Below are 25,184 nucleotides of genomic sequence, written 5' to 3' on the forward strand. Positions count from 1 at the left end.
TGGTCGGATGCTGGAACTACAATAGTTGTACATTTATTATTTACATACAGATGATAATGCAGATGAAAATCTACTTATCATCACAATTACCATGTATTTACTTGTTACCTGGTGGATAGTAGTCAGTCAGTTTTCCTGGAGAAGAAGTTTGAAAACTTTAATCAATAATAAACAGGATGGGTATATTTATTTTCTGCTGTTGAAACAACTGAAGGGCACCACACAAAACAATCTTTGGCACAAATCTTGTTAACAACAGAAATCAAAGTCTTTTTGAATGGTCTAAAATTAGAGACGGAATCTGCAGGTTGTTCAACTGACTAAAATTTGGGCATAATGGAAACTGGGGCCTGAGTCAAGTCCACCGAAGACCAAAGTTACAGTGATGATCCTTACCTGGTGGATAGTAGTCAGTCAGTTTTCCTGGAGAAGAAGATTTAAAACTTTAATAAAAAAAAACCAGGATGGAAATTGTACCATATTCCCGTGTTTAAAAATCTGAAAGAAACAACCCAAAATAATCTTTGCCACAAATCTCACCTGCTTTTTGAATGGTCTAACATTTGAGAGACAGAATCTGCAGGTTGTGGAACAGGTTCAACTGACTGAATGCACTATTCATGTACATTGTGAAGGTCACTAGTTGCTATAATGATACCAAATGGCTGCCAGCCTGACTTGAAATTGATTCTGAACAAATTAGAGAAACAAATCTAAAAACATCAAGTAACACATTTATTAGAACATCTCACTGTTTTGATTCTCAGGCATTGGTCTATTATTTAGTCCGTGTATGTTCGTGTAATGACATTGCAATGCGGCAAACAGCAATTTCCAGGGCAATTCCCTGCTTATGAAAAAACATGTGCCATCTGTAATGGCAGGAATCATTTTGAAACCCAATGTTATACAAGGAAAAGGCCTGAACAAACAAAGAGTATCAGCACTATTGATGAGCTGTGCCGAGAGGACACATTCTTTGTGGTGTTATGGGCCAGGGTTTAGAAAACTCCAAAGTGTATCATGGAGTTTACCTGAACTACAGCTTTTAATAGATTTTGGTTATGAGGGACACAGGGCCTACTTTCCAGGTGTTATGTAACAGAGCCCTTAAGTATTTTTAAACAAAACATTGTTCATTCTATGAATTCAGTTAACATTTTATAAACACACAGTGAACATTTTATCAACTACCAACACAACTACCCCCTACAGATATAGTAGTCTATATGTAACCCTTAATAATTTTCCGAACAACATCCATAAGACAAACACCCCTTTTAACAAAGCAAGAGGTATAAATTATTTACACAAGACAGTTATCACTTTTAAATTATCAAGTGACCTGGACAACGTTTAACATATAGAGAGAGAGACAAAGTGAATCTTCCTTCTCTGAATTCAGCTTTCAACTGCCTAAAACAAAAGCAAAACACAAAGCCACAACAGCTTCCAGCTCAAAACGAAAGTAAAAGCCAGAGACACAACCCGGCTCCACCCACACAATGGCATCACTGCAGCTATTTGATAAACACCTATTTCTTAAACTCCATGACAGTGGACATGATCTCCTGCAAAGACAAGGAGACTCATGTCATACCAAATAACAATGTATTTGCATCAATCTGCAACAATAATGAATTGAAGGCAGATAATCATAAAGATAAATGGACATTGCTGTCAAAGATAAATGGCACAGTTATAACAGTCAAGCTCGACACTGGTGCGAGGGCCAACCTGATGAACTTGTCTGATGTAAAAAAGCTAATAATAGTATTGTTCTGGTAACAAAAAATAGTTACTAGAACAATATTATTAAGAGGTTATAATGGTAATGAAGTCTCATCATTAGGCGCATGGGAATTTGATGTCAAAAACAAAATTTATAAGTTGACATTTTCTGTGGTGGTGGTGGACCGTGAATCTTTAATTAGAGTTAAGGCGAATGAGGAGCTACAGTTTGTCTCTAACTACGCGGAGATAGCGCAGTTGTGGAATTCTACGCCACGATGTGTTATTAAGAATGTCAAAGAAAGTTTTGCATGACACGGCATTCCGAATGTGGTCATGAGTGATAATGGTCCTTGTTCTGACAGCTATGAGTGGACAGAAATTGCATGGCAGTATGATTTCCAACATGTTAGTTCCAGCCCGCATTACCCTCAGATGAATGGCAAGGCTGCAAAGGGAGTGCATATCGTCAAACAGCTCCGAAAGAAACCACTCGACAGTCACAATGATACATATCTTGCGCTCCTCAGCAATCGTTCGGCACCATTAGTCAATGACCTCTCGCCGACTCAAATGTTGATGAACAGGCAACAAGAACGACTCTACCTAATTTTCCTCATGAGTCCGGGAACCACTCATTAATGAGACAATTGACCTCTCAGAAAAGGAGGCAGAGAGAATTCTATGATAGGTCTATCAAAAGACTTCAACTTCAGCAGCCAGTGGATACAGTGAGAGTAGAAGAATCAAAAGGTAATAGATGATCTAAACAGGCAAATATACTGCGACAAGCAGGTCCAAACTCATATCTCATTATTACAGATGAAGGTGCGGTCTTGAGAAGGAATAGAAGAGCACACGTATGCTCAAAGTATGACAACCGTTTGTAATGCAATCACCAGAAGAAGCATGCAACAGTCCTAAAACATCTGAAGAACATACGGAACACAACAAGAGGATGATACATCAAACTCAAGCAACAAACACAAAAGTACATGAAGAACCTTTGCCAGTTCAGCAGACATTGAGAAGGTCGACAAGAACAAGAACAAGAAAGACTGAACTTGTGAAAGATTGGAAAAAAAATTTAAACGAAATGATCTGTGGTTCATCATTCACTTCGGCCAGTCTACAGAACATGACACGTTCCACGTGTGTCAACCCCCCCCCCCCAACACCAGCCTCACCCTCACACCAGCTTCACCTCCACACCACCCTCATCCCCACCACCCACACCCACCCCCACCCGCTAATCTAATCCTGTGTCTTGTCTTATGTCTTGCAGGAGCTGCTAGTGAATGGGTTGGTCCATCTGGTTCCCCCCCGCCCCCAGCCACAGACACTACCACAGCAGGAACCACCCCGTATGCTGAGCAGTGGGGTGGCCGGTAGCACAGTGGTTAGCACTGTTGCTTCACAGTGCCAGGGACACGGATTCAATTATAAAAGCAAATTACTGCGGATGCTGGAATCTGAAATGAAAGAGAAAATGCTGGAAAATCTCAGCAGGTCTGGCATCATCTGCAGGGAGAGAAAAGAGCTAACGTTTCGAGTCCGAAGACTCTTTGTCAAAGCTTTGGGATTCACGTCCTGCCTTGTGTCACTGTCTGTGCGTAGTCTGCATGTTCTCCTCATGTTTGCGTGGGTTTCCTCTGGGTGCACCGGTTTCTGTTCAAAATGTGCGAGTTAGGTGGATTGGTCAGGCTAAATTGCCCCGTCATGGTCCAAATGTTCGTTGGGGTTGCTGGGTTGCAGGGATAGGGTGAAGGTGTGGGCTTATGTAGGGTGCTCTTTCAGGGGCCGGTGTAGACCTTTTTTTTTAAAATGTTCTTATTCTCCTCCTTTTTCACATTTTCTCCCAAATTTACACCCAACAATAAACAATAATCAGTAACAAATGCAATGTCAATCCCCATATCAATAACAACAATCCCATCCTCCCACCAAACCCACAAACATTAGCCCGCATGTTAGCATAAACAAATGACAAAAAGGAATCAGGAATTACCCATAGTTGCCATTAACACATACAGTCCCCCCAACCCTCCCAGGCTCCCCCACTAATGTTCGATGTAATCCAATTCTCGAAACTGCATAATGAATAACGCCCATGAATTGTAGAACCCCTCCATCCTTCCCCTCGGTTCAAATTTGACCTTCTCAAGCGTAAAGAATTCCAGCTGGTCCCCCCCCCCCCCCCCCCCCCCCCCCACCACTGCCACGCCAAGGCACAGGGTGGAGTGGTTGATCGCCACCCTAAGGATCCACCTTCAGGTGATCAACGAGGCGAAGGCTACAATATCTGTCTCCGCACCCGTTTCCAGCCCTGGCTGGTCCAACACCCCAAATATGGCCTCCCGGGGGCCCGGGTCCAGTTTCACGTGCACCACTTGAGAGATTACCCTGAAAACCTCCTTCCAGTAATCCTCCAGCTTTGGACAGGACCAAAACATATGAACATGGTTTGCGGGCCCCCCCTGCAAAGTTCACACACATCTTCTACCCCCTCAAAGAACCAGCTCATCCTCGCCCTTGTAAGATGCGCTCTATACACCACCTTCAGCCCGAACATTGCACATGAGGTGGAGGCGTTCACCCTCCGGAGCACCTCACACCAGAACCCCTTCTCCATACCCTCTCCCAACTCATCCTCCCACTTTGCCTTGATCCCTTCCAGCAGGGCCTTCTCTTCCAAAATAGCCCTGTAAAACACCGATACTACCCCCTTCTCCAGTCCCCCTGTCGTCAGCACCTCCTCCAGAAAAGTGGAAGCCTGCTCTGCTGGGAAGTTCTGTATCTCCTTTCTGGTGAAGTCTCTGAATATTTCCCCCTGCTCCAGCCCAGGCTTGGCTCCCAGCTCCTTCAATCCTGTAAACCGACCCCCAAGAAACAAATCTTTTAGTGTCCTAATTCCGTTCTCCTCTCATCTCCGAAAATTTCCATCCTACCTCCCTGACTCAAAACTATGGTTCCCCCGAATCTGCATTTCCCTTGACCCTGCCCCCAACCCGAAGTGCTGGCAAAACTGCCTCCAGATTCTCAACGAAGCTATTACTACCAGAGTCCCTGAGTATTTCCCCGGGGCCATCGGAAATGGCGTAGCTGCTAGCGCCTTCAATCCCGACCCCCTACCCAAACTCTCCTCTATTCTGACCCATTGGGAGTCAACCCCTGTGACCCAGCTCCGTACCTTCTTCGCATTTGCCACCCAGTAATAATACATCAGATTCGGAAGGCCCAAAACCCCTGCCTGCCTTCCTCTCTGTAGACGCACCGTTCTAATTCTGGCCACCTTCCCTCCCCATATGAACAAGATAATCATCCCTTCAATCTCTCTAAAAATTCCTTTGGCAGTAAAATCGTGAGGCATTGGAAAATAAACAGGAAAATCGCAGCAACACTTCCATTTTAAACCCCTGTAACCGACCCGCCAGTGACAGAGGGAGACCATCCCACCTTGCCAGATCAGCTTTCACCCTCCCCACCAAACTAGAAATGTACCTATGGAGCCCCCCCATCCTGAGCAACCTGCACCCCCAGGTATCTAAAGTGAGTCCCTGCCCTACGAATGGCAGCCCCCTCCCCCCCCCCCCCCCCCACCCCTTCCCCACTCCTGGCCGAGACACTACAAAATATCCACTCTCGTCTAGATTTAATTTGTACCCTGAGAAAGACCCAAACACCTGAAGCAGCTCTATTCCCCTATTGACATACTCGGTTCTGTCACCTATAATGGCTTTACCCAGTCCACAAATCTGGGTCCAGCCCCATACTGCCCCAGAACTGCCAACAAGTACCCCCATTCTACCCGGTCAAATGCTTTCTCGGCGTCCAATGCTACAACTACCTCTGTTTCCTTCCCATCCGCCGGTGCCATAACCATGTTCAATGCCCTTCTAATGTTTGAAAAGAGCTGCCTCCCTCTCACGAACCCTGTCTGATCTTCACCTATCACCTTTGGGAGGGCACTACAGTACTCCAGCCTACCTGCCGGTACCTTCGCCAATATCTCTGCGTTCACGTTTAAAAGTGATATGGGCCTATATGACCCACACTCCTCGGATTCTTATCTTTCTTAAGAAACAGGGAAATTGATGCCTGCCAAAGTTTGTGGTAACACCCCGTTCCCTATCGCCTCCTTAAACATCCCCACCATCAGGGGTGCCAGTTTATCTTTGAATTTTTATAATATTCCACTAGAAATCCATCCGGCCCTGCCACCTTCCCTGACTGCATCCTCCCAATCGCATCTTTTATCTCCTGCTCCACGATCACCCCTTCTAATGTACTCCTGTACTCCTCCCCTAACCATGGGTACTCCAGCCCATCTAGAAATTGCTGCATCTCCTGGCCTGCCCCATATGTCTCTGACCTGTACAACCTCTTATAGAATTCATTAAAGACCTTGTTAATCTGATCTAGAGGTACAACCAACTTCCCTGCCCAGTCCTGCACCTGGACAATTTCCCTTGCCGCAGCCTCCCTCTGGAGATCACCCGCCAACATACCCACCTTATCTCCATGCTCGTAAACTGCCCCCCTTGCTCGCCTCAATTGGCGTTCCGCCTTCCTGGTAGATAGTCGGTCAAAGCTCGCCTGGAGTTCCTTCCTCTTTTCCAACTTCGCTGAGTCCCTATCTCCTGTATACCTCCTGTCTACCTCCAGCATCTCATCCATTACCTTCAGATGCTCCAACCTCTCCTCTTTGTCTCGCCTACCCTTAAACAAGATCACCTCACCCCTCACCACCGCCTTTAAGGCCTCCCAGACAACCGCATTCGACACCGCACCCGTGCAGTTAAAACCTACATATTCCTCAATTACAGTTTCAATTTTATCACAAAATCCTCGGTCCCCCAACAGTCCCACATCTAACTTCCACCCTGGTCCCAGTACCACTCCTTCTCCAGTACCATATCCACCCAATGCGGAGCATGATCTGAAATTGCAATTGTCAAGTACTCCGATCCTTTAACCCCAGCCAGCAGCACCTACACCACCACGAAAAAGTCGATCCGCGAGTACACCTCATGGACCGCTGAGAAAGATGAGTACTCCCACTCCCTCGGGTGCAGAAAACTCCAAGGGTCCAAGCCTCCCATTTCCACCATTAGCCCAGTCAGCGCCTTCGCTCCCCCCCATGACCAGCGAGCGTGGCCGTAACCTGTCCAATCTTGGATCCTGAACAAAGTTCCAGTCCGCCCCCCCCAACTATCAGTTTATGGGTGTCCAAGTCGGGGATGGCCCCACACACCTTCTTCGCTAATCCCACATCATCCCAATTGGAACCATATACACTTACTAGCACCACTAGCCTCCCATCCAGCGCCCCTGTCACAATCACACCCCCTGATCTGCAACCACCATCTCCATCTGGAAGCGTACCCTTTTGCTGACCATTACCGCTACCCCTCGAGCCCTTCCATCAAATCTAGAGTGAAACACCTGACTAACCCAGCCCTTTGTAAGTCTCACTTAATCCTCCGCCCTCAGGTGAGTCTCCTGCAGCATTGGTACATCGGCCTTCAAACTTTTAAGATGCGCAAGCACCCTTGACTTCTTGACTGGGCTTTCCAACCCCCTCACATTCCACATGACTATCCTAACTAGGGGTCCCATACCAAACCCCTCCTTATCCACCAGCATCATACCACTGGGCTATGCCCCATGAGCCTAACGCATCCCTTTCCATTATTAGCATTGAACCCCCTCCCAGAATCCCTCCTGCAGTTCCCCTCGAAAAAAATCTCACCCAGTATCGATCCCTGAAGACAGCCGCCATCGGGGACCCAAGTCGCAGGGTGGTACTCCACTCCTGATGTTCCACCTGGGGACCCAGCTAGACGTAACGTTAAGGCGCGGAATTCCGGATGGTTAGCCACCTGTTAAGTTGGCACGGCTGCAGGACATAGTGCAGTGATAGCAGCTCGAACACGAATCTGAGTATATTTGTACACATTAAACAGCTGTTCACACTGTTACAACCTTCCCCAGTGCTCAATTAGAAGGGTGTGAAAGTGGTCTGGTCTGGGCTGGACAGCTGGGGAGGGCGGGAATAGGTGGATGTTGTGGGTGAGCTGGGATCACCCCCTCGTGCCCTCCCATCCCCACTGTCCCCTCCTGCACCATCCCAGGGACCCGATGTCCACTCGCATGCAAGGACCACCCAGGCTGACAGTGAGGTGCTACCATGGACAGGTGTTAGACGTTGATGATGAATGTGGAGCACATTGCAGAGTGGGTTGTCATCATCCTCCAAGCCATGGACCAGACCCACTGTTATTGCCAACCTAGGGCCCACACCCCTGTGGTACGACAGGTATGTATGCAGGTGCAGGTTGCAGGTGGTGGGTGGCCGGGAGTGGGGGTGGGGATGTGTGGGGGTGGGGTGTGTTTTGTTATGCTCTTGACGTAGCATAAGCTGCTTCCTTGATGTGCACTCCGACAAAGGAAGGTTCAGACTTGGAGATAGCTTTAACACATTTATTAAACTGTTCACAATTCTCCTACTTGGATTCGACTCTCCTGTTAATCGTGCTATAGCTACTCAGACTAACTAACCAGTCTGCTACAATCCACGTGGTGGGTGTGATGTGTTTCAATCAACACTATCTGTACTCACTAAGTGTCTCCACTGGAAAGAGACTGAGCATGTGTGCTGTGTCCTTTTATATGGGTTGGTGTAATGCCCTCCTGTGGTAGTGTCACCTCTGTGTGTGTCTTGAATGCCCATTGGTCGTGTCCTATCTTACTGGCCTATTGGTTGAATGTCTGTGTGTCATGTCTCTGGTGCTCCCTCTAGTGTCTATCTAGGTGTGTAAATTGTGTATTTACAGTGTTCTAGTGTATCTACATTATAGATACAATGTAGTGTATCTACATTAACTCCTTGTGTATTTACAGTGATGCATATCACCACAGGGTGCGGTGTCCATGCCTCTTTCCAATCCACCCCCCCTCCCCGTCAGTGAACCTGGAGGACATCAGAGCGTCCCGTGCACGTTGGCCCTGGCACACAAGTTGTGCGGCCTCCTGTGCCTGCTTGGGTCCCATATCCTGCCCATTCTCACCCTTCCCCATATCCTCCTCATCGGATGAAGCCATTCACCTTGCTCGTCAAGCACATCGCCCCTCTGCTGCACAATGTTGCAGAGGACGCAGCAGGCTGCGATGATGAGGGTGACCCTCCCAGCGCAATAGTGGGGGGGGCCCTCCTGAGCGGTCCATGCACCTGAACTGCATCTTCAGGATGCCGAAATACCGCTCGATCACACCCCTGGTCATTGCATAGGGAATATTGTAGTGGGTTTCCACATCGATCGGTGGATTTCGGAAAGGTGTCATCAGCCTCGACCACAATGGATAACCCATGTCGCCCAAGAGCCAACACCCCCGAGCAGAAGATGGGAATGAGACAAACTCTGCACTAATATATGATCTGGGTGTGGCTGTCTTGTGTTTATTGCTGAAGTGAATGCCGATCATTTGTCCATTATTTTTCACTCTTTTGGCTTGTCTGTCCTGGAGTAGGATTTGAACTTACTTTACCTCAGTGGGACAATTTCTGCAAAGGGAGAAATTAAAATTTGGGCCTATTGGAAACTCGGGCCTGAGTCAAACATACAGAAGATCAAAGATACAGTGATGACTGTGTATTTTTTTACCTGGTGGATAGTAGTCAGTCAGGTTTCCTGGAGAAGAAGTTTGAAAACTTTAATCAATAAAATGTTTGACTTTCTCCAGTTGAAACAACCGAAAGGCACAGCACAAAAAAATCCTTGCCACAAATTTGGTTAATGATTGTCATCTTTTTAGAATGGTCTAACATTTGAGAGACAGAAACTGCAGGTTGTGGAACAGGTTCGACTGACTGAATTCGCTATTCATGTACATTTGTGAAGCTCACTAGCTGCTATAATGATACCAAATGGCTGCCAGCCTGCTGTGAAATTGATTCTGATCAAATTAGAGAACCAAATCTAATAAAATCACACAACACATTTATTAGAACCTCTCACTGTTTTCATTCTGGGACAATGGTCAATGATATGGTCCGTGCATTCCTTCCGTGTGTCTACTAATCCTTGACTGTGAATTTACGCAAAGTGGCAAAACTCCCAGAGAAGACATCAACTGTAGCTTATACTCTGAATTTTGGCACAATTCCCAGATGGGACTGAGACAAACTCTACATCAATGAATGGTCTGGGTGTGGTTGTCTTGTGTTCATTGCTGAAGTTAATGCCGGATGACCTGTCCATTTTTTTTCACGTATTTGGCTTGTCTTTCCTAGAGATCACCTGGGATTATGGGTAATCCAAGCGTAAACTTGGATAGAAAACAGGCTGACAGACAGGAGACAGAAAGTTGGGATAAATGGGTAATTTTATGGATGGCAAGATGTAACTAGTGGGGTGGCAGAGGGTTCGGAACTTGGGTCCCAACTTATTACAATCTATATTAACGACTTGGATACAGTGATAGAAGGATCGGTAGCCAAATTCGCAGATGACACAAAAATAGGTGAAACAGTAATATGCGTAAGTAAATAAGAGCCTTACAAATGGATGTAGACAGGTTAGGAGAGTGGGCCAAAATGTGGCAGATGGAGTTTAACGTGGAAAGGTGGACCATGCATTTTGGTCGAAAAAATGGAAAGGCAACTTATTATCTGAATGGGGAGAGACTTCAGGGGACTCCAATGCAGAGGGATCTAGGGGTCCTCATGCATGAGTCACAGAAAACGAGCATGCAGGTGCAGCAGATAATAAGGAAAGCAAATGGAACGTTGGCATTTATAGCAAAAGGAATTGAGTATAAATGTAAGGAAGTGTTATTGCAACTATAGACGGCATTGGTAAGACTGCACCTGGACTATTGTGCGCTGTTTTGGCCTAGTTATTTGATGATAGATGTAGTGGCATTGAAGGCAGTTCAGGGGAGGTCTTCTGGATTAATTGCAGAGATGGGGGGGTTTGTTGCAGGAGGAAAGATTTAACAGTTCAGGCCTATATTCTCTAGAGTATAGAAGAATGAGGGGAGATCTAATTGAGGTGTACAAGATGCTAAAAGGTATGGATAAAGTAGACGTGGAGCTGATGCTTTCTCTTATGGGGCATTCTAGAATGAGAGACCATAATCATAGAATAAGAGGTAGCAAATTAAAAACAGATGTGAGGAAAAACTACTTTGCCCAAAGGGTTGTGAATCTGTGGAATTCACTACCCCAGAGTGCGGTGGATGCAGGGAAAGTGAGTAAATTTAAGGAGGAATCAGACAGATTTTTAATTGGTAATGGGTTGAAGTGTTATGGAGAATGGACAGAACGGTGGAGTTGAGGCCAGTATGGGATCAGCCATGATCACATTGAAGGTGTTAGGCTCGGGAGGCTAAGTTGCCTATTCCCGCTCCTAGGTCATGTGCTGTAGGGAGGAGATGCTCTGGCTGATTTTGTAATCCAACTCTTGGTCTGTAGCATTGACGGTAGCAGATGAGGAACTTATCAGCCATGATAGAATGGAGGAGCAGACTCGAGGGGCCAAATGGCCTAATTCTGCTCCTATATCTTATAAGTAGCATTTGAACTCTCTCTGAAACAATTTCTGTGAACTGTGCCCTAGCTGAGAAATTACAATTTGGGCAGATTGGGCCTGAGTCAAGACCACGAAGACCAAAGAGACAGTGATGACCGTGAGTGTTTTTTTTACCTGGTGGATAGTAGTCAGTCAGTTCTCCTGGAGAAGAAGTTTCAAAACAATAATCAATTTTTGATTTTTGTCATTCCCGCGTTTAAACAACTGAAAGGAACAATACAAAATAATCTTTGCCACAAATCTCATCTGCTTTTTGAATGGTCTAACATTTGAGAGACAGAATCTGCAGGTTGTGGAACAGGTTCAACTGACTGAATACAGTATTCATGTACATTTGTGAAGCTCACTAGCTGCTATAATGATACCAAATGGCTGCCAGCCTGACGGGAAATTGATTCTGATCAAATTAGAGAACCAAATCTAAAAACATCACGCAAAACATTTATTAGAACCTCTCACTGTTTAGATTTTCAGTCATTGGTCAATTATTTAGTCCGTGTATTTTAACTGTGTGTCTACTAATCCTTTGCCATGAATTTCCGGAAAGTGACAAAGCTCCCAGAGAAGACATCAACTGTAACTCGGTCCTCACTCATGTGTAAAATGTAATCCACTGTAAATTTTGGCAAAAATATTACAAATTATCTAATTAGTTTCCTGTGAAGGACAGCAGACAGCACATTATCCAGTGTCAGTATAACTCACAATCTCAGGTAGAAAATGTCTCCATTTACATATTTGTGCGCTGATGGTATATCAATATACATGCTCAATATATGTAATGCTAGTACACGAGATGTCTCACTATCAGGACCGATCTAAATAACTTTCTCGCTCTTTCTGAAGGAGTGTGTATCAGGAATGCAGAGAGAACTGCCATTGGAAAGCCAGAGAGAGCAGAAGTCAGTAGTTTTCAAAGTATTGTATTGTATGATTTAATTAGTTATCTCTACAATTGTTTCTTTGTTTTACTGGTATGAAGTAAAAAGAGCTCATAATATTTATTTATATTACTCAATAAATTAGTTTATCTTTACAAGAAGACTACTGTTCATTTCAAAAACTCGGCTGCTTCAAAAGAGTAATATATGTGTTACACAAAATAATATGACACACATCACCTCTGACAGTGCTGCGCTGTCTCAGTACTGCTCTGGAATGTCAGTGTTGATGGCTGTGATCAAGTCCTGGAGTGGGAATTGAGCTCATCAACTTTGCCTCAGAAACAAGATTTATTCCAACTGAATCACAGCTGAAACTGCAAAATTCGGACATATTGGAAATCGGGGCAAGGGGATAAAGGTTAGGAGGTGAGACACATTTAAACTCTAAATAGCTTGATTTTGTTTACCTGGTGGAATGTGCTGAGTAGGTTTAACTGAAAAAGAAGAATACAAATGTGATCCAATATGAAAGGGGATGGAGATGGTTGTACACAAACCTGTTTAAAGAACAGTAGGAACAGAATAAATAATTTCTTACACAAAAGCTACAGAATGGAATCAGTTAAAACTCAGTCTTCAATACTTGTGACAGCATGACTCCTTTCAGAGGTGATCCTTCATGGACCAGGTGAGCCGCATGGAACCTATGGGGACGGAGGGTGTGAACCGAGGCCTATCGGGTGCCAGAGCGCGGACCCGGGTAGGGGAGAATCATCAGACTAAGCCCAGAGGTGGTGGGACTAGACCTGTGTCAGTGTTGTGCTGATCTGTATAAATATAATTCACCAGTTGTTAATAAATCACCATTGTGATTCAACTCTACCTCACTGTATTTCCTCACACTACAACATGGGTTATGAGAATCAATCAGATCTGTTACAAAAGGAAACAGTTTTCAACTTTTGGAGGAACTTGAAGGCCTGCAACACGGTAATGAATCAATCAGAGTCGAATAGCTGTGCCACGATTCAGGAAATTTGATCCATTTTATCCAGGGGTTGTAAATTGGGTCAATACATCAAAAGGCTTCGATACTTCTTTGCTGCCAACGAATGTATGGCAGAAGATTCACAAAAAGTTACATGACTCACAGTTTGTGGCCCTCAAACTTTTAACCTTGTGAGAAACCTATCATATCTCAAGATTCTGGATAATAAAACCTGTGACTAACTGGTGCAACAAGTGAAAGACCACGATAATCCCAAGCCCTCCATTCTAATGCAGCGCTATAAATCACATTCAGCCATTAGGCACCCGAGAGAAACAGTATCCACTTTTGTAACTAGGCTTCACCAGATGGCTGTAAACTGCATTTCGGTCCCTCTCTGAGTGATCTGGTACTTGACTGTTTGGTTTGTGGTATCAATAATTTGAATATTTCGGAGTTGCTGTCAGAGCAGAATATCCCGAGAAAAGCAGATGAATTGGCTCAAGCAACTGAAAGAGCTGAACAAAGTACTTTTATATTGCAAGACAAGCAAAATGACAAAGCAAGTAAATCAGATAAGGTGGGAAATGGCTGCTACTCGAAGTACCCGCAGTGAGGCTATCGCAGAGCCTGAGAAAAGGAAGAGTGACCGTCAGTCACAGAGTCTAGAGCCCTGTGTGGGGGAGGCCATCCTCAAGGGGACAGACAGACTGTACCGAGCTCTCAAAAAATCATCGGTGGTGCCAGTGATTATTCAGCCTGCAGGAAAAGTCTGAAGTTTATAAGTTCAACACCATGGAGTTAAACGAGGCCCACCCCAACCAGACTCTCCACCCCCAACCCCCCACCCCCCAGACTGAAATTGTTATTTGATTTAATGGCCAATGATTGAATCTGGAGGTTGATACATGTGCTAATGTCACCGAGGTAGGAGAACAGATATTTAAGTAACTACAGGGAGGGATGCAACCCATCAGGCTCAGTCGGACAATGGCCACTTTGGCAAGCTCTGAAGCCATGAGGATGACAGGTATGACATCAAATCCAGCGTCATATCAGCACCTGTCTGCATAGTTGCCCTTAGTTGTAGTAAAAGGACACAGACTCAGCCTTATGAAGTCAGATTAGCTGATGAAAATCAAGATAAATTCACCATCACAGGTGTCCAGGTCCCAGGATGTCTTTCAGAGAGAGTTGGGCTGCTTTAAAGGGGTGAAGGTCAATATTTACATTGACCCTAAGAGGGAGAACAGTGGGAATGGGATCAAGCTGGTTTTTCACCCGTGCATGTTCTCTCACCACCTGCTGCAAACACATTCTGGCAGACATGTCGTTCTGGTTTAATCTGGGAGCGCTGCTACCATGCCATTCTTGGTAATGGATTGTGAAGTTCCCTCATCCTGTCTGTATTCAATGCTTCTTCCAAGTGGTGTTCAATGAGGAGGATCAATGCTGTCTCAGCTGAAGAGGGCGGTAGCTGCTGGGAAATGTTTATGTGCCATTACACCACTGTGCTGCCGTTTCTGTTGGGTCATAGTGCCAGTGGGACAAGACATACTGGGGAATGGGGCTGGAGGGACGTACGATGTTGGGTGAAAGATATTGATTCTGTGAGTGTGTCTATGTCAGCCTGTGGTTTAACATGTCTTTGGACAGTTCTCTCAATTTTGGCACAATTCCAAGATGGGAATGAGACAGAATTTGCATCGATGAATGGTCTGGGTGTCGCTGTATTGTGTTCATTGCTGAAGTGAATGCTGGATGATTTTTTTCGTTTCTTTTCACTTATTTGGCTTGTCTGTCCTGGAGTAGGATTTGAACTTACTTTATCTCAGTGGGACAATATCAGTGAACTGTGCTCCAACTGACAAATTAAAATTTGGGCCTAGTGGAAACTGGGGCCTGAGTCAAGACCACAGAAGACCAAAGATACAGTGATGACCGTGTACTTTTGTTACCTGGTGGATAGTAGTCAGTCAGTGTTCCTGCAGAAGAAAATTTAAAACTTTAATCAATAACAAACAAGATGGATATTTTATAACAATCCCGTTTTTAAACCACTGGAAATAAAGCCCAAAATAATCTTTGCCACAAATCTCATCTGCTTTTTGAATGGTCGAACATTTGAGGGACAGAATTTGCAGGTTATGGAACAGGTTCGACTGACTGAATGCACAACTGGGGCGGGTGTAGCTCACTGGGCTAAATCGTTGGCTTTTAAAGCAGACCAAGCAGATCAGCAGCACGGTTCGATTCCTGTACCAGCATCCCCGGACAGGCGCCGGAATGTGGCGACTAGGGGCTTTTCACAGTAACTTAATTGAAGCCTACTCGTGACAATAAGCGATTTTAATTTCATTTCATGTACATTTGTGAAGCTCACTAGCTGCTATAATGATACCAAATGGCTGCCAGCCTGACGTGAATTCGATTCTGATCAAATTAGAGAATCAAATCTGAAAACATCACATAACACATTTGTTAGAACCTCTCACTGTGTTGATTCCCAGGCATTGGTCTATATTTAGTCCATGTATTTTCACTGTGTGTCTATTAATCCTGTGCCATGAATTTCCAGAAAACGACAAAGCTCCCAGAGAAGACATCAACTGTAACTCAATCCTCAGTCAAGTGTACAATGTAATTCACTGTAAATTATGGAAAAAATATTACAAATAATCTAATTAGTTTCCTGTCAAGGACAGCAGACAGCAGATTATCCAGTGTCAGTAAAACTCTCGATCTCAGGTAGAAAATTTTTCCATTTACACATTTGTGTGCTGACGGTATGGCAGCTTATTTCAATAATTGGTGTGGATGACATTGTGGTCACACAATGCACACGGGACCAGGTATAGGAAGTGTAATGATCTTCTGATGTCCAAGGATACAACAGCTTTCCATGTGCTCAGAATATACTGTGACTTGAGAAGAAGGTCTTACATTTATTTGGCGCCTTTCATGACTATTCACTGTTCCACAACACTTTAAAGCCAATCAAATGCATTTGAAGTGGAGACGTCTTTACTTTTTTCGGAAAAACAGCAGACAATTTGTGCGTGGGAACCTCACCAATTGCCATGTGATGATGATCTGTTTTTCTGACGTACATTGCGTGATAAATATTAACCAAACATTTACTAAATAATACCCCAGTGCTTTTGTGACATAATGCTGCTTGGCCATTCACCTTGACACAGCGGACCAGACGGGTGTACCTTTAACATCACATGCAAAGCACATCACCTCTGACAGTGCTGCGCTGTCTCAGTACTGCTCTGGAATGTCAGTCTTGATGGCTGCGCTCAAGTCCTGGAGTGGGAATTGAGCTCATCAACTTTGCCTCAGAAAGATTTTTTCCAACTGAGTCACAGCTGAAACTGGAAAATTTGGACATATTGGAAATTGGGGCAAGGGGAGAAAGGTTCGGAGGTGAAACATATTTAAACTCTAAATAGCTTGATTTCATTTACCTGCTGGAATGTGCTGAGTAGGTTTATCTGAAAAAGAACAAAACAAGTATGATCAAATATGACAGGGGATGGAGATTGTTGCACACAAACTTGTTTAAAGAACAGCGGGGACAGAGTAAATAATTTCTTGCACAAAACCTAAAGAGTGGAGAAAGTTTAAACACAGTCTTCAATACTTGTGATCGCGTGACTCCTTTCAGAGGCAATCCTTCATGGAACAGGTGAGCCTCCTGGAACCTATGGGGATGGGTCGTGTGAACCGTGGCCTATCGGGTGCCAGAGCGTGGACCCGGGTAGGGGAGAATGATCAGACTAAGCCCAGAGGTGGTGGGACTAGACCTGTGTCAGTGTTGTATTGATCTGTGTAAATATAGTTCACCAGTTGTTAATAAATCACAATTGTGATTCAATTCGTATTTCCTCACACTACAACATTGGTTATGAGAATAAACCAGATCAGTTACAAAAGGAAAAAGTTTTTGACTTTTGGAGAAAGGGAAAGTGGCCTCTTGGAGGCCTGAAACACGGTAAAGAATCAACCAGAGTCGAATAGCTGTGCCATAATTTGGGAATTTCGATCCATTTTATCCGGGGGTTGTAAATTGGGTCAATACATCAAAAGGCTTCGATATTTTTTTGATGCCTATGAAAGCAGGGCAGAAGATTTACAAAAAGTTACATTATTCACAGTTTGTGGCCCACAATCTTTTAACCTTGTAAGAAACCTAACATCTCTCGAGCCTCTGGGTAATAAATCCTTTGACCAACTGGTGCAACAAGTGAAAGACCACAATAATCCTCGGCCCTCCATTATAATGCACTGGTAGAAGAACAGACATTTAAGTATCTACAGGGAGGGCTGCAACCCATCATGCTCAGGCGGACAATGGTCACTTTAACAATCTCTGAAGCCATGAGGATGACAGGTATGACGTCAAATCCAGTGTCATATCAGCACCTGTCTGCCCAGTTGCTCATAGATGTAGTGAAAGGACACAGACTAAACTCATAGGGCCAGATTGGCTGAAGAAAACAAAGCTAAATTCACCATCATACGCGAAGATTCCAGGAACGTATGTACAAATACCAGGAGGTCTTTCAGAGAGAGCTGCAAACGTAGTCTGGCAACCAAGCCATTCTTGCTTATTGTCACAGGTAGGCTTCAAATGAAGTTACTGTGAAAAGCCCCTGGTCACCACATTACAGAAGACTGGTATAGGAATTGAACTGTGCAGCTGGCTTGCCTTGGTCTGCTTTCAAAGCCAGCAATTTAGCAGTGTGCTAAACCAGCCCTTTGGCAACCAAGCCATTCTTGATCATGGATTGTGAAATTCCCTCATCCTATCTACATTCAGTGCTTCTTCGAAGTGTTGTTCAATGCGGAGGACCAATGCTGCCTCAACTGAAGGAGAATGGTAGCTGCTAGAAAATGTTTACAGGCTGATAGACCACTGTGCTGCCATTTCTGATGGAACATCGTGCCAGTAGGACAAAACATACTGGGGAATGGGGCTGGAGGGACCTACGATGCTGGGTGAAAGATATTGATTCTGTGAGTGTGTCTTTGTCAGCCTTTTTGGTTAACATGTCTTTGGGACAACTCACCCAATTTTGGCACAATTCCCAGATGGGAATGAGACAAACTCTGTATCGTTGAATGGTCTGGCTGTGGCTGTCTTGTGTTCATTGCTGGAACGAATGGCGGATGATTTGTCCATTTCTTTTCACTTATTTGCCTTGTCTGTCCTGGAGTAAGATTTGAACTTACTTTAACTCAGTGGTGCAATATCTGTGAATGATGCCCTAGCTGACACATTAAAATTTGGGCATAATGGAAACTGGGGCCTGAGTCAAGTCCACCGAAGACCAAAGTTACAGTGATGATCGTTACCTGGTGGATAGTAGTCAGTCAGTTTTCCTGGAGAAGAAGATTTAAAACTTTAATTTAAAAAAACCAGGATGGAAATTGTACCATATTCCCGTGTTTAAACAACTGAAAGAAACAACCCAAAATAATCTTTGCCACAAATCTCACCTGCTTTTTAGAATGGTCTAACATTTGAGAGACAGAATCTGCAGGTTGTGGAACAGGTTCAACTGACTGAATGCGCTATTCATGTACATTGTGAAGCTCACTAGCTGCTATATTGATACCAAATGGCTGCCAGCCTGATGTGAAATTGATTGTGATCAAATTCGAGAAACAAATCTAAAAACATCAAGTAACACATTTATTGGAACTTCTCACTGTTTTGATTCTCAGGCATTGGTCTATTATTTAGTCCGTGTATTTTCACTGTGTGTCTACTAATCCTGTGACATGAATTTCCAGGAAAGTGGCAAAGCTCCCAGAGAAGACATCAACTGTAACTCGGTCCTCACTCATGTGTACAATGTAACACACTCTAAATCATGGAACAAATATTACAAATAGTCTAATTGATTTCCTGTCAAGGACAGCAGACAGCAGGTTATCCAGTGTCAGTATAACTCACGATCTCAGGTAGAAAATGTCTCCATTTACACATTTGTGTGCTGACAGTATGGCAGCTTATTTCAATAATTGGTGTGGATGACATTGTGGTAACACAATGCACACGGGACCAGGTATAGGAAGTATAGTGATCCTCTGATTACCAAGGATACAACAGCTCGCCATGTGCTTAGAATATACTGTGACTTGAGAAGAAGGTCTCTGATACGACCATCAATTCACACGAGACAGAGAGTTGAAATGATCAGTGGCTTTAATCAACTAGAACAGTGCCTGCCTGCGACTGCTCTGCAATGAGAGCCGCCTACAGGGCAGCTGCTCTTTATACCTCCCCTCAAGGGGGTGGAGCCAGGTGCGAAGCCCACAAGGGCACCAACATGATACAATCAGTGTCAGTGTAGTACAGTACAATGGTCCATAGGTGGAGCCCACATGGGCAACAGCATGGTACAATATAGTACAGTGGTGAATGGTTACCATAATACGTTCATCACATTCACCCCCTGTTAAAAAATTGAAGTTCGGCGGGGGTGAAGCGCTCACAGGTTCAGTCTGTCTGGCGCTCTGATTGTGCGCTGCGATCGCTGGAGCTCTGGTTTTGCAGCGGGCACAGGTGTCGAATTCGTCAGTGCGGGCACAGGTGTGGACTCCGGGAACATGTCTTCAGGAGCTTCATTCCTGTAGGTCGGTGAAAGGGGGAGGGAGTATAGGAGGGGGTATGGAGGCCATGTAGGGGCAGGGGCATTGTTGTTCAATGTAGGTTGGGGGGTAGGTTGGGGTGATGGTAGGGGATCCTGCAGGTGCCAAGTCCCAGAGGGAGACTGTATCCTGTCGGCCGTCGGGGTGCTCTACGTATGCGTACTGGGGGTTGGTGTGAAGGAGCTGGACCCTCTCTACCAGGGGGTCAGACTTATTGCTCCTTATGTGTTTGCAGAGTAGGACGGGCCACGGTGTCTTCAGCCAGGGCGGAAGTGAGGCCCCAGAGGTGGATTTCTGAGGGGAAACAAACAGGCGGTCATGAGGGGTCTCATTCGGGGCTGTGCAATTCAGTGACCTAATGGAGTGGAGCGCATCGGGGAGGATCTCATGCCAGTGGGAAACTGGGAGATTCCTGGACCATAAGGCCAGGAGGACGGCCTTCCATACCATTGCGTTCTCCCTCTCCACCTGTCCGTTTCCCCGGGGGTTGTAACTGGTAGTCCTGCTTGAGGCAATGCCCTTACCGAACAGGTACTGATTCAGTTTGCCGCTCATAAACGAGGATCCCCGGTCACTGCGGATGTAAGTGGGGAAGCCGAACAAGGTAAAGATACTATGTACGGCCTTAATGACGGTGGCCGCGGTCATGTCGGGGCAAGGGATTGCAAAGGGGAAGCGGGAGAACTCGTCAATGACGTTGAAGAAATACGTGTTGCGGTTGGTAGAGGGGAGGGGCCCTTTGAAGTTGATACTGAGGCGCGCAAAGGGCTGGGATGCCTTCACCAGGTGGGCTTTATCTGGCCGATAGAAGTGCGGCTTACACTCTGCGCAGATTTGCCAGTTCCTGGCCATGGCCGTGACCTCTTCAGTGGAGTAGGGCAGGTTGCGGGCCTTGATGTAGTGGAGAAGCCGGGTGACCCCGGGGTGGCAGAGGTTATTGTGGATGGCCCGGAGTCGGTCATCTTGCAGCGCTGGCGCATGTGCCGCAGGACAGGGTATCTGGGGGCTCGTTGAGCTTCCCAGGATGATACACTATATCATAATTATAGGTGGAGAATTCGATCCTCTACCTCAAGATCTTATCATTCTTGATCTTGCCCCGCTGTTTATTGTTGAACATGAAGGCTACCGACCATTGGTCGGTGACGAGGGTAAACCTCCTACCAGCGAGGTAGTACCTCCTGTGCCATACAGCTTCCACGATGGCTCGGGTTTCTTTTTCAACTGAGGGTGTTGAATTTTGGAAGCCTTGAGGCTGCGGGAGAAAAATGCTACTGGCCTGCCTGCCTGATTGAGGGTGGCGGCGTGGGCGACATCTGACGTGTCGCTCTCCACCTGGAAGGGGATGGACCTGTCCACCGCGTGCCTCACGGCCTTGGAAATATCTGCCTTGATAAGGCTGAAGGCCCGGTGGGCCTCAGCCGCCAGTGGGAAGATGGTAACTTTAATCAGTGGGTGTACTTTGTCTGCATAGTTGGGGACCCACTGGGCGTAATAGTAAAAGTACCCGAGGAACCTATTCAGGGCCTTGGGGAAGGGGGAGTTGCAGGAGGGGGCGCATATGGTCGGGGTCGGGCCCTAAAACTCCGTTTTCCATGACATAGCCGAGGATGGCTTGTCCGGTTGTGTGGAAAACGCATTTCTCCTTGTTATAGATGAGGTTGAGGGCTTGGGCAGTTTGGAGAAACTCCTGGAAGTTGGCGTCGTGGTCCTGCTGGTCGTGGCCGCAGATGGTGACGTTGTCCAAGTACGGAAATGTGGCCCGCAGCCCGTACTGGTCCACCATTCGGTCCATCGTTCTTTGGAAGACCGAGACCCCATTGGTGACGCCGAAGAGGACCTGGAGGAAGTGGAAGAGGCGGCCGTCTGCCTCAAAGGCCGTGTAGTGGCGGTCCTCCGGGCGGATTGGGAGCTGGTGGTATGCGGACTTCAGATCCACCGTGGAGAAACACTCGGTAGTGTGCGATCTGATTAACCATGTCGGCTATCCGGGGGAGGGGGTAAGCATGCGTGTACCGGCTTATGGTTTGGCTGTAGTCTACAACCACCTGATTCATTTACCCAGTCCTGACGACCACCGCCTGAGCTCTCCAGGGCCTATTACTGGCCTTGATGATCCCTTCCGGCATGAGTCGCTGGACCTCGGACCTGATAAAAGTCCTGTCCTGGATACTGTACCGCCTGCTTCTGGTGGTGACAGGTTTACAGTTGGCGGTGAGAGTTGCGAAGAGCAGGGGAGGGTCGACCTTCAGGGTCGCGAGGCTACATATGGTGAGAGGGGGTAGGGGCCCGCCGAACGTCAGGGTCAGGCTCCTGAGGTTGCACTGGAAATCAGTCCCAACAGAAGAGGAGCGCAGAGATCAAGGAGTACGTATATCTTAAAGTTTGCGTATTCGACGCCTTGTATCACAAGGTTCACGACAGTGTACCCCCGGATCTGCACTGAGTGCGATCCAGAAGCAAGGGAGATAGTTTGAAGTGCGTGAGAGATTTGGAGCGAACAGCGCCTTACCGTGTCTGGGTGAATGAAGCTCTCCGTGCTCCCGGACTCAAACAGGCAAGGCGTTTTGTGTCCATTGACCCGGATGGTCATCGTGGAGTTCCGGAGGTGCTTTGGGCGTGACTAGTCGAGGGTGACCACGCCGAGTTGTAGGTAGACGCCGTTGTCAGAGGTGGTGGGGTGGTCCCAAGATGGCTGCCCCCGTCGGTCGCACGTGTCGGGCAGCGAGGAAGATGGCATCCAAAATGGTGGCCCTCATTAGTCGCACATGGCGGGCCGCATGGGAGACGGTGGCCAAGATGGCGGCCCCCGTGAGTCTCACATGTTGTGCGGAGTTGAAGATGGCTGCCCCCACGGACAACACGAGGCGGGTGATGCGTCCGGGGGGGCGGAGCCGGCAGGCACGCAGCCACGCTGCGGGGTCTGCGGGCCTGTGAGTCCGAGAGTCGGGCCTGTGATTTGAAGGATTAGGACCTGGCCAGGCAAACTTTGGCAAAGTGTCCTTTCTTCTGAAGTTCGCGTTCCGAGCCTGGCAGCGCTGCCTGGGGTGCTGGTGCTGGCCGCAGAAATAGCAGGGTTGTCCCTTAGGTTGGGCGGGCAGCCGTGCGGCACAGGCCTCGGGTACTCTCTGGTCGGGAGTCCACGAGGGGGTCGCGTGATCAGAAGGGAAAGCGTTGAGGCTTTGAAACGCTACCTCTAGGGAGGTGGCTAGTTTTACCGTGTCTTCTAGGTCGAGGGCGCCCTTCTCTAGCAGGTGCTGTCTGACGAAGTTGGACTGGACCCCAGCCACGTAGGTATCCCGGACGAACGGATGCAGGAAGTATATTGGTCCTTTAGAGGATGAGAAGGGAGTTTTAATAATGGGAGATGAGGAAATGGCTGAGGAACTGAACAGGTTTTTTGGGTCGGTCTTCACAGTGGAAAACACAAATAACGTGCCAGTGACTGATAGAAATGAGGTTATGACAGGTGATGACCTTGAGAGGATTGTTATCACTAAGGAGGTAGTGATGGGCAAGCTAATAGGGCTAAAGGTAGACAAGTCTCCTGGCCCTGAGGGAATGCATCCCAGAGTGCTAAAAGAGATGGCTAGGGAAATTGCAGATGCACTAGTGATGATTTACCAAAATTCACTAGACTCTGGGGTGGTCCCGGTGGATTGGAAATTAGCAAACGTGACACCACTGTTTAAAAAAGGTGGTAGGCAGAAAGCAGCAAATTATAGGCCAGTGAGCTTAACGTCGGTAGTAGGGAAGATGTTGGAATCTATCATCAAGGAAGAAATAGCGAGGCATCTGGATAGAAATTGTCCCATTGGGCAGACGCAGCATGGGTTCATAAAGGGCAGGTCGTGCCTAACTAATTTAGTGGAATTTTTTGAGGACATTACCAGTGCAGTAGATAACGGGGAGCCAATGGATGTGGTATATTTGGATTTCCAGAAAGCTTTTGACAAGGTGCCACACAAAAGGCTGCTGCATTAGATAAAGATGCATGGCATTAAGGGTAAAGTAGTAGCATGGATAGAGGATTGGTTAATTAATAGAAAGCAAAGAGTGGGGATTAATGGGTGCTTCTCTGGTTGGCAATCAGTAGCTAGTGGTGTCCCTTAGGGATCCGTGTTGGGCCCACAATTGTTCACAATCTACATAGATGATTTAGAGTTGGGGACCAAGGGCAATGTGTCCAAGTTTGCAGATGACACTAAGATGAGTGGTAAAGCGAAAAGTGCAGAAGATACTGGAAGTCTGCAGAGGGATTTGGATAGGTTCAGTGAATGGGCTAGGGTCTGGCAAATGGAATACAATGTTGACAAATGTGAGGTTATCCATTTTGGTAGGAATAACAGCAAACGGGATTATTATTTAAACAATAAAATATTAAAGCATGCTGCTGTGCAGAGAGGCCTGGGTGTGCTAGTGCACGAGTCACAGAAAGTTGGTTTATAGGTGCAACAGGTGATTAAGAAGGCAAATGGAATGTTGTCATTCATTGCTAGAGGGATGGAGCTTAAGACTAGGGAGGTTATGCTGCAATTGTATAAGGTGTTAGTGAGGCCACACCTGGAGTATTGTATTCAGTTTTGGTCTCCTTACTTGAGAAAGGACGCACTGGCACTGGAGGGTGTGCAGAGGAGATTCACTAGGTTAATCCCAGAGCTAAAGAGGTTGGATTACGAGGAGAGGTTGAGTAGACTGGGACTGTACTGGTTGGAATTTAGAAGGATGATGGGGGATCTTATAGTAACATTTAAAATTATGAAGGTAATAGATAGGATAGATGCGGGCAGGTTGTTTCCACTGGCGGGTGACAGCAGAACTAGGGGGCATAGCCTCAAAATAAGGGGAAGTAGATTTAGGACTGAGTTTAGGAGGAACTTCTTCACCCAAAGGGTTGTGAATCTATGGAATTCCTTGCCCAGTGAAGCAGTTGAGGCTCCTTCATTAAATGTTTTTAAGGTAAAGATAGATAGTTTTTTAAAGAAAAAAGGGATTGAGGGTTATGGTGTTCGGGCCGGAAAGTGGAGCTGAGTCCACAGAAGATCAGCCATGATCTCATTGAATGGCGGAGCAGGCTCGAGGAGCCAGATGGCCTACTCCTGCTCCTAGTTCTTATGTTCTTATATGTTGGGAGGCCGTGACGACCTTGTCATTGTTGCAGCTTCGCACGAGGACTTTGAGGTCGTGTTGGTACTCCTCCAGCGATTCCCCGGGGCGTTGGCAGCGAGTGGTGAGGAGATGCCGCGCGTACACTTCGTTCACCAGCCTTACATATAGGCGCTTCAGCAACGCGAGGGCGTCTGCATATGTGGTCGCTTCCTC

At 46.4% G+C, this 25,184-nt stretch overlaps 1 protein-coding gene across 1 annotated transcript in view; it reads right to left on the reverse strand.

The window, feature by feature from the left end:
- LOC119970924 (leucine-rich repeat extensin-like protein 2) overlaps positions 1-25,184 on the reverse strand; it is a 206,988-nt gene that overhangs the window by 20,264 nt on the left and 161,540 nt on the right. Inside the window, exons 30-37 of the mRNA XM_038806034.1 lie at positions 18,561-18,587; positions 16,670-16,696; positions 15,155-15,181; positions 12,676-12,702; positions 11,439-11,465; positions 9,396-9,422; positions 397-423; positions 109-135 (exon numbers count right to left, since the gene is read on the reverse strand). Coding sequence (XP_038661962.1) covers positions 109-135; positions 397-423; positions 9,396-9,422; positions 11,439-11,465; positions 12,676-12,702; positions 15,155-15,181; positions 16,670-16,696; positions 18,561-18,587 — 216 coding nt within the window. The remainder of the gene's footprint in view (positions 1-108; positions 136-396; positions 424-9,395; positions 9,423-11,438; positions 11,466-12,675; positions 12,703-15,154; positions 15,182-16,669; positions 16,697-18,560; positions 18,588-25,184) is intronic.

This window comes from Scyliorhinus canicula, chromosome 9 (assembly GCF_902713615.1).
Source record: "Scyliorhinus canicula chromosome 9, sScyCan1.1, whole genome shotgun sequence".
Lineage (NCBI taxonomy): Eukaryota > Metazoa > Chordata > Chondrichthyes > Carcharhiniformes > Scyliorhinidae > Scyliorhinus > Scyliorhinus canicula.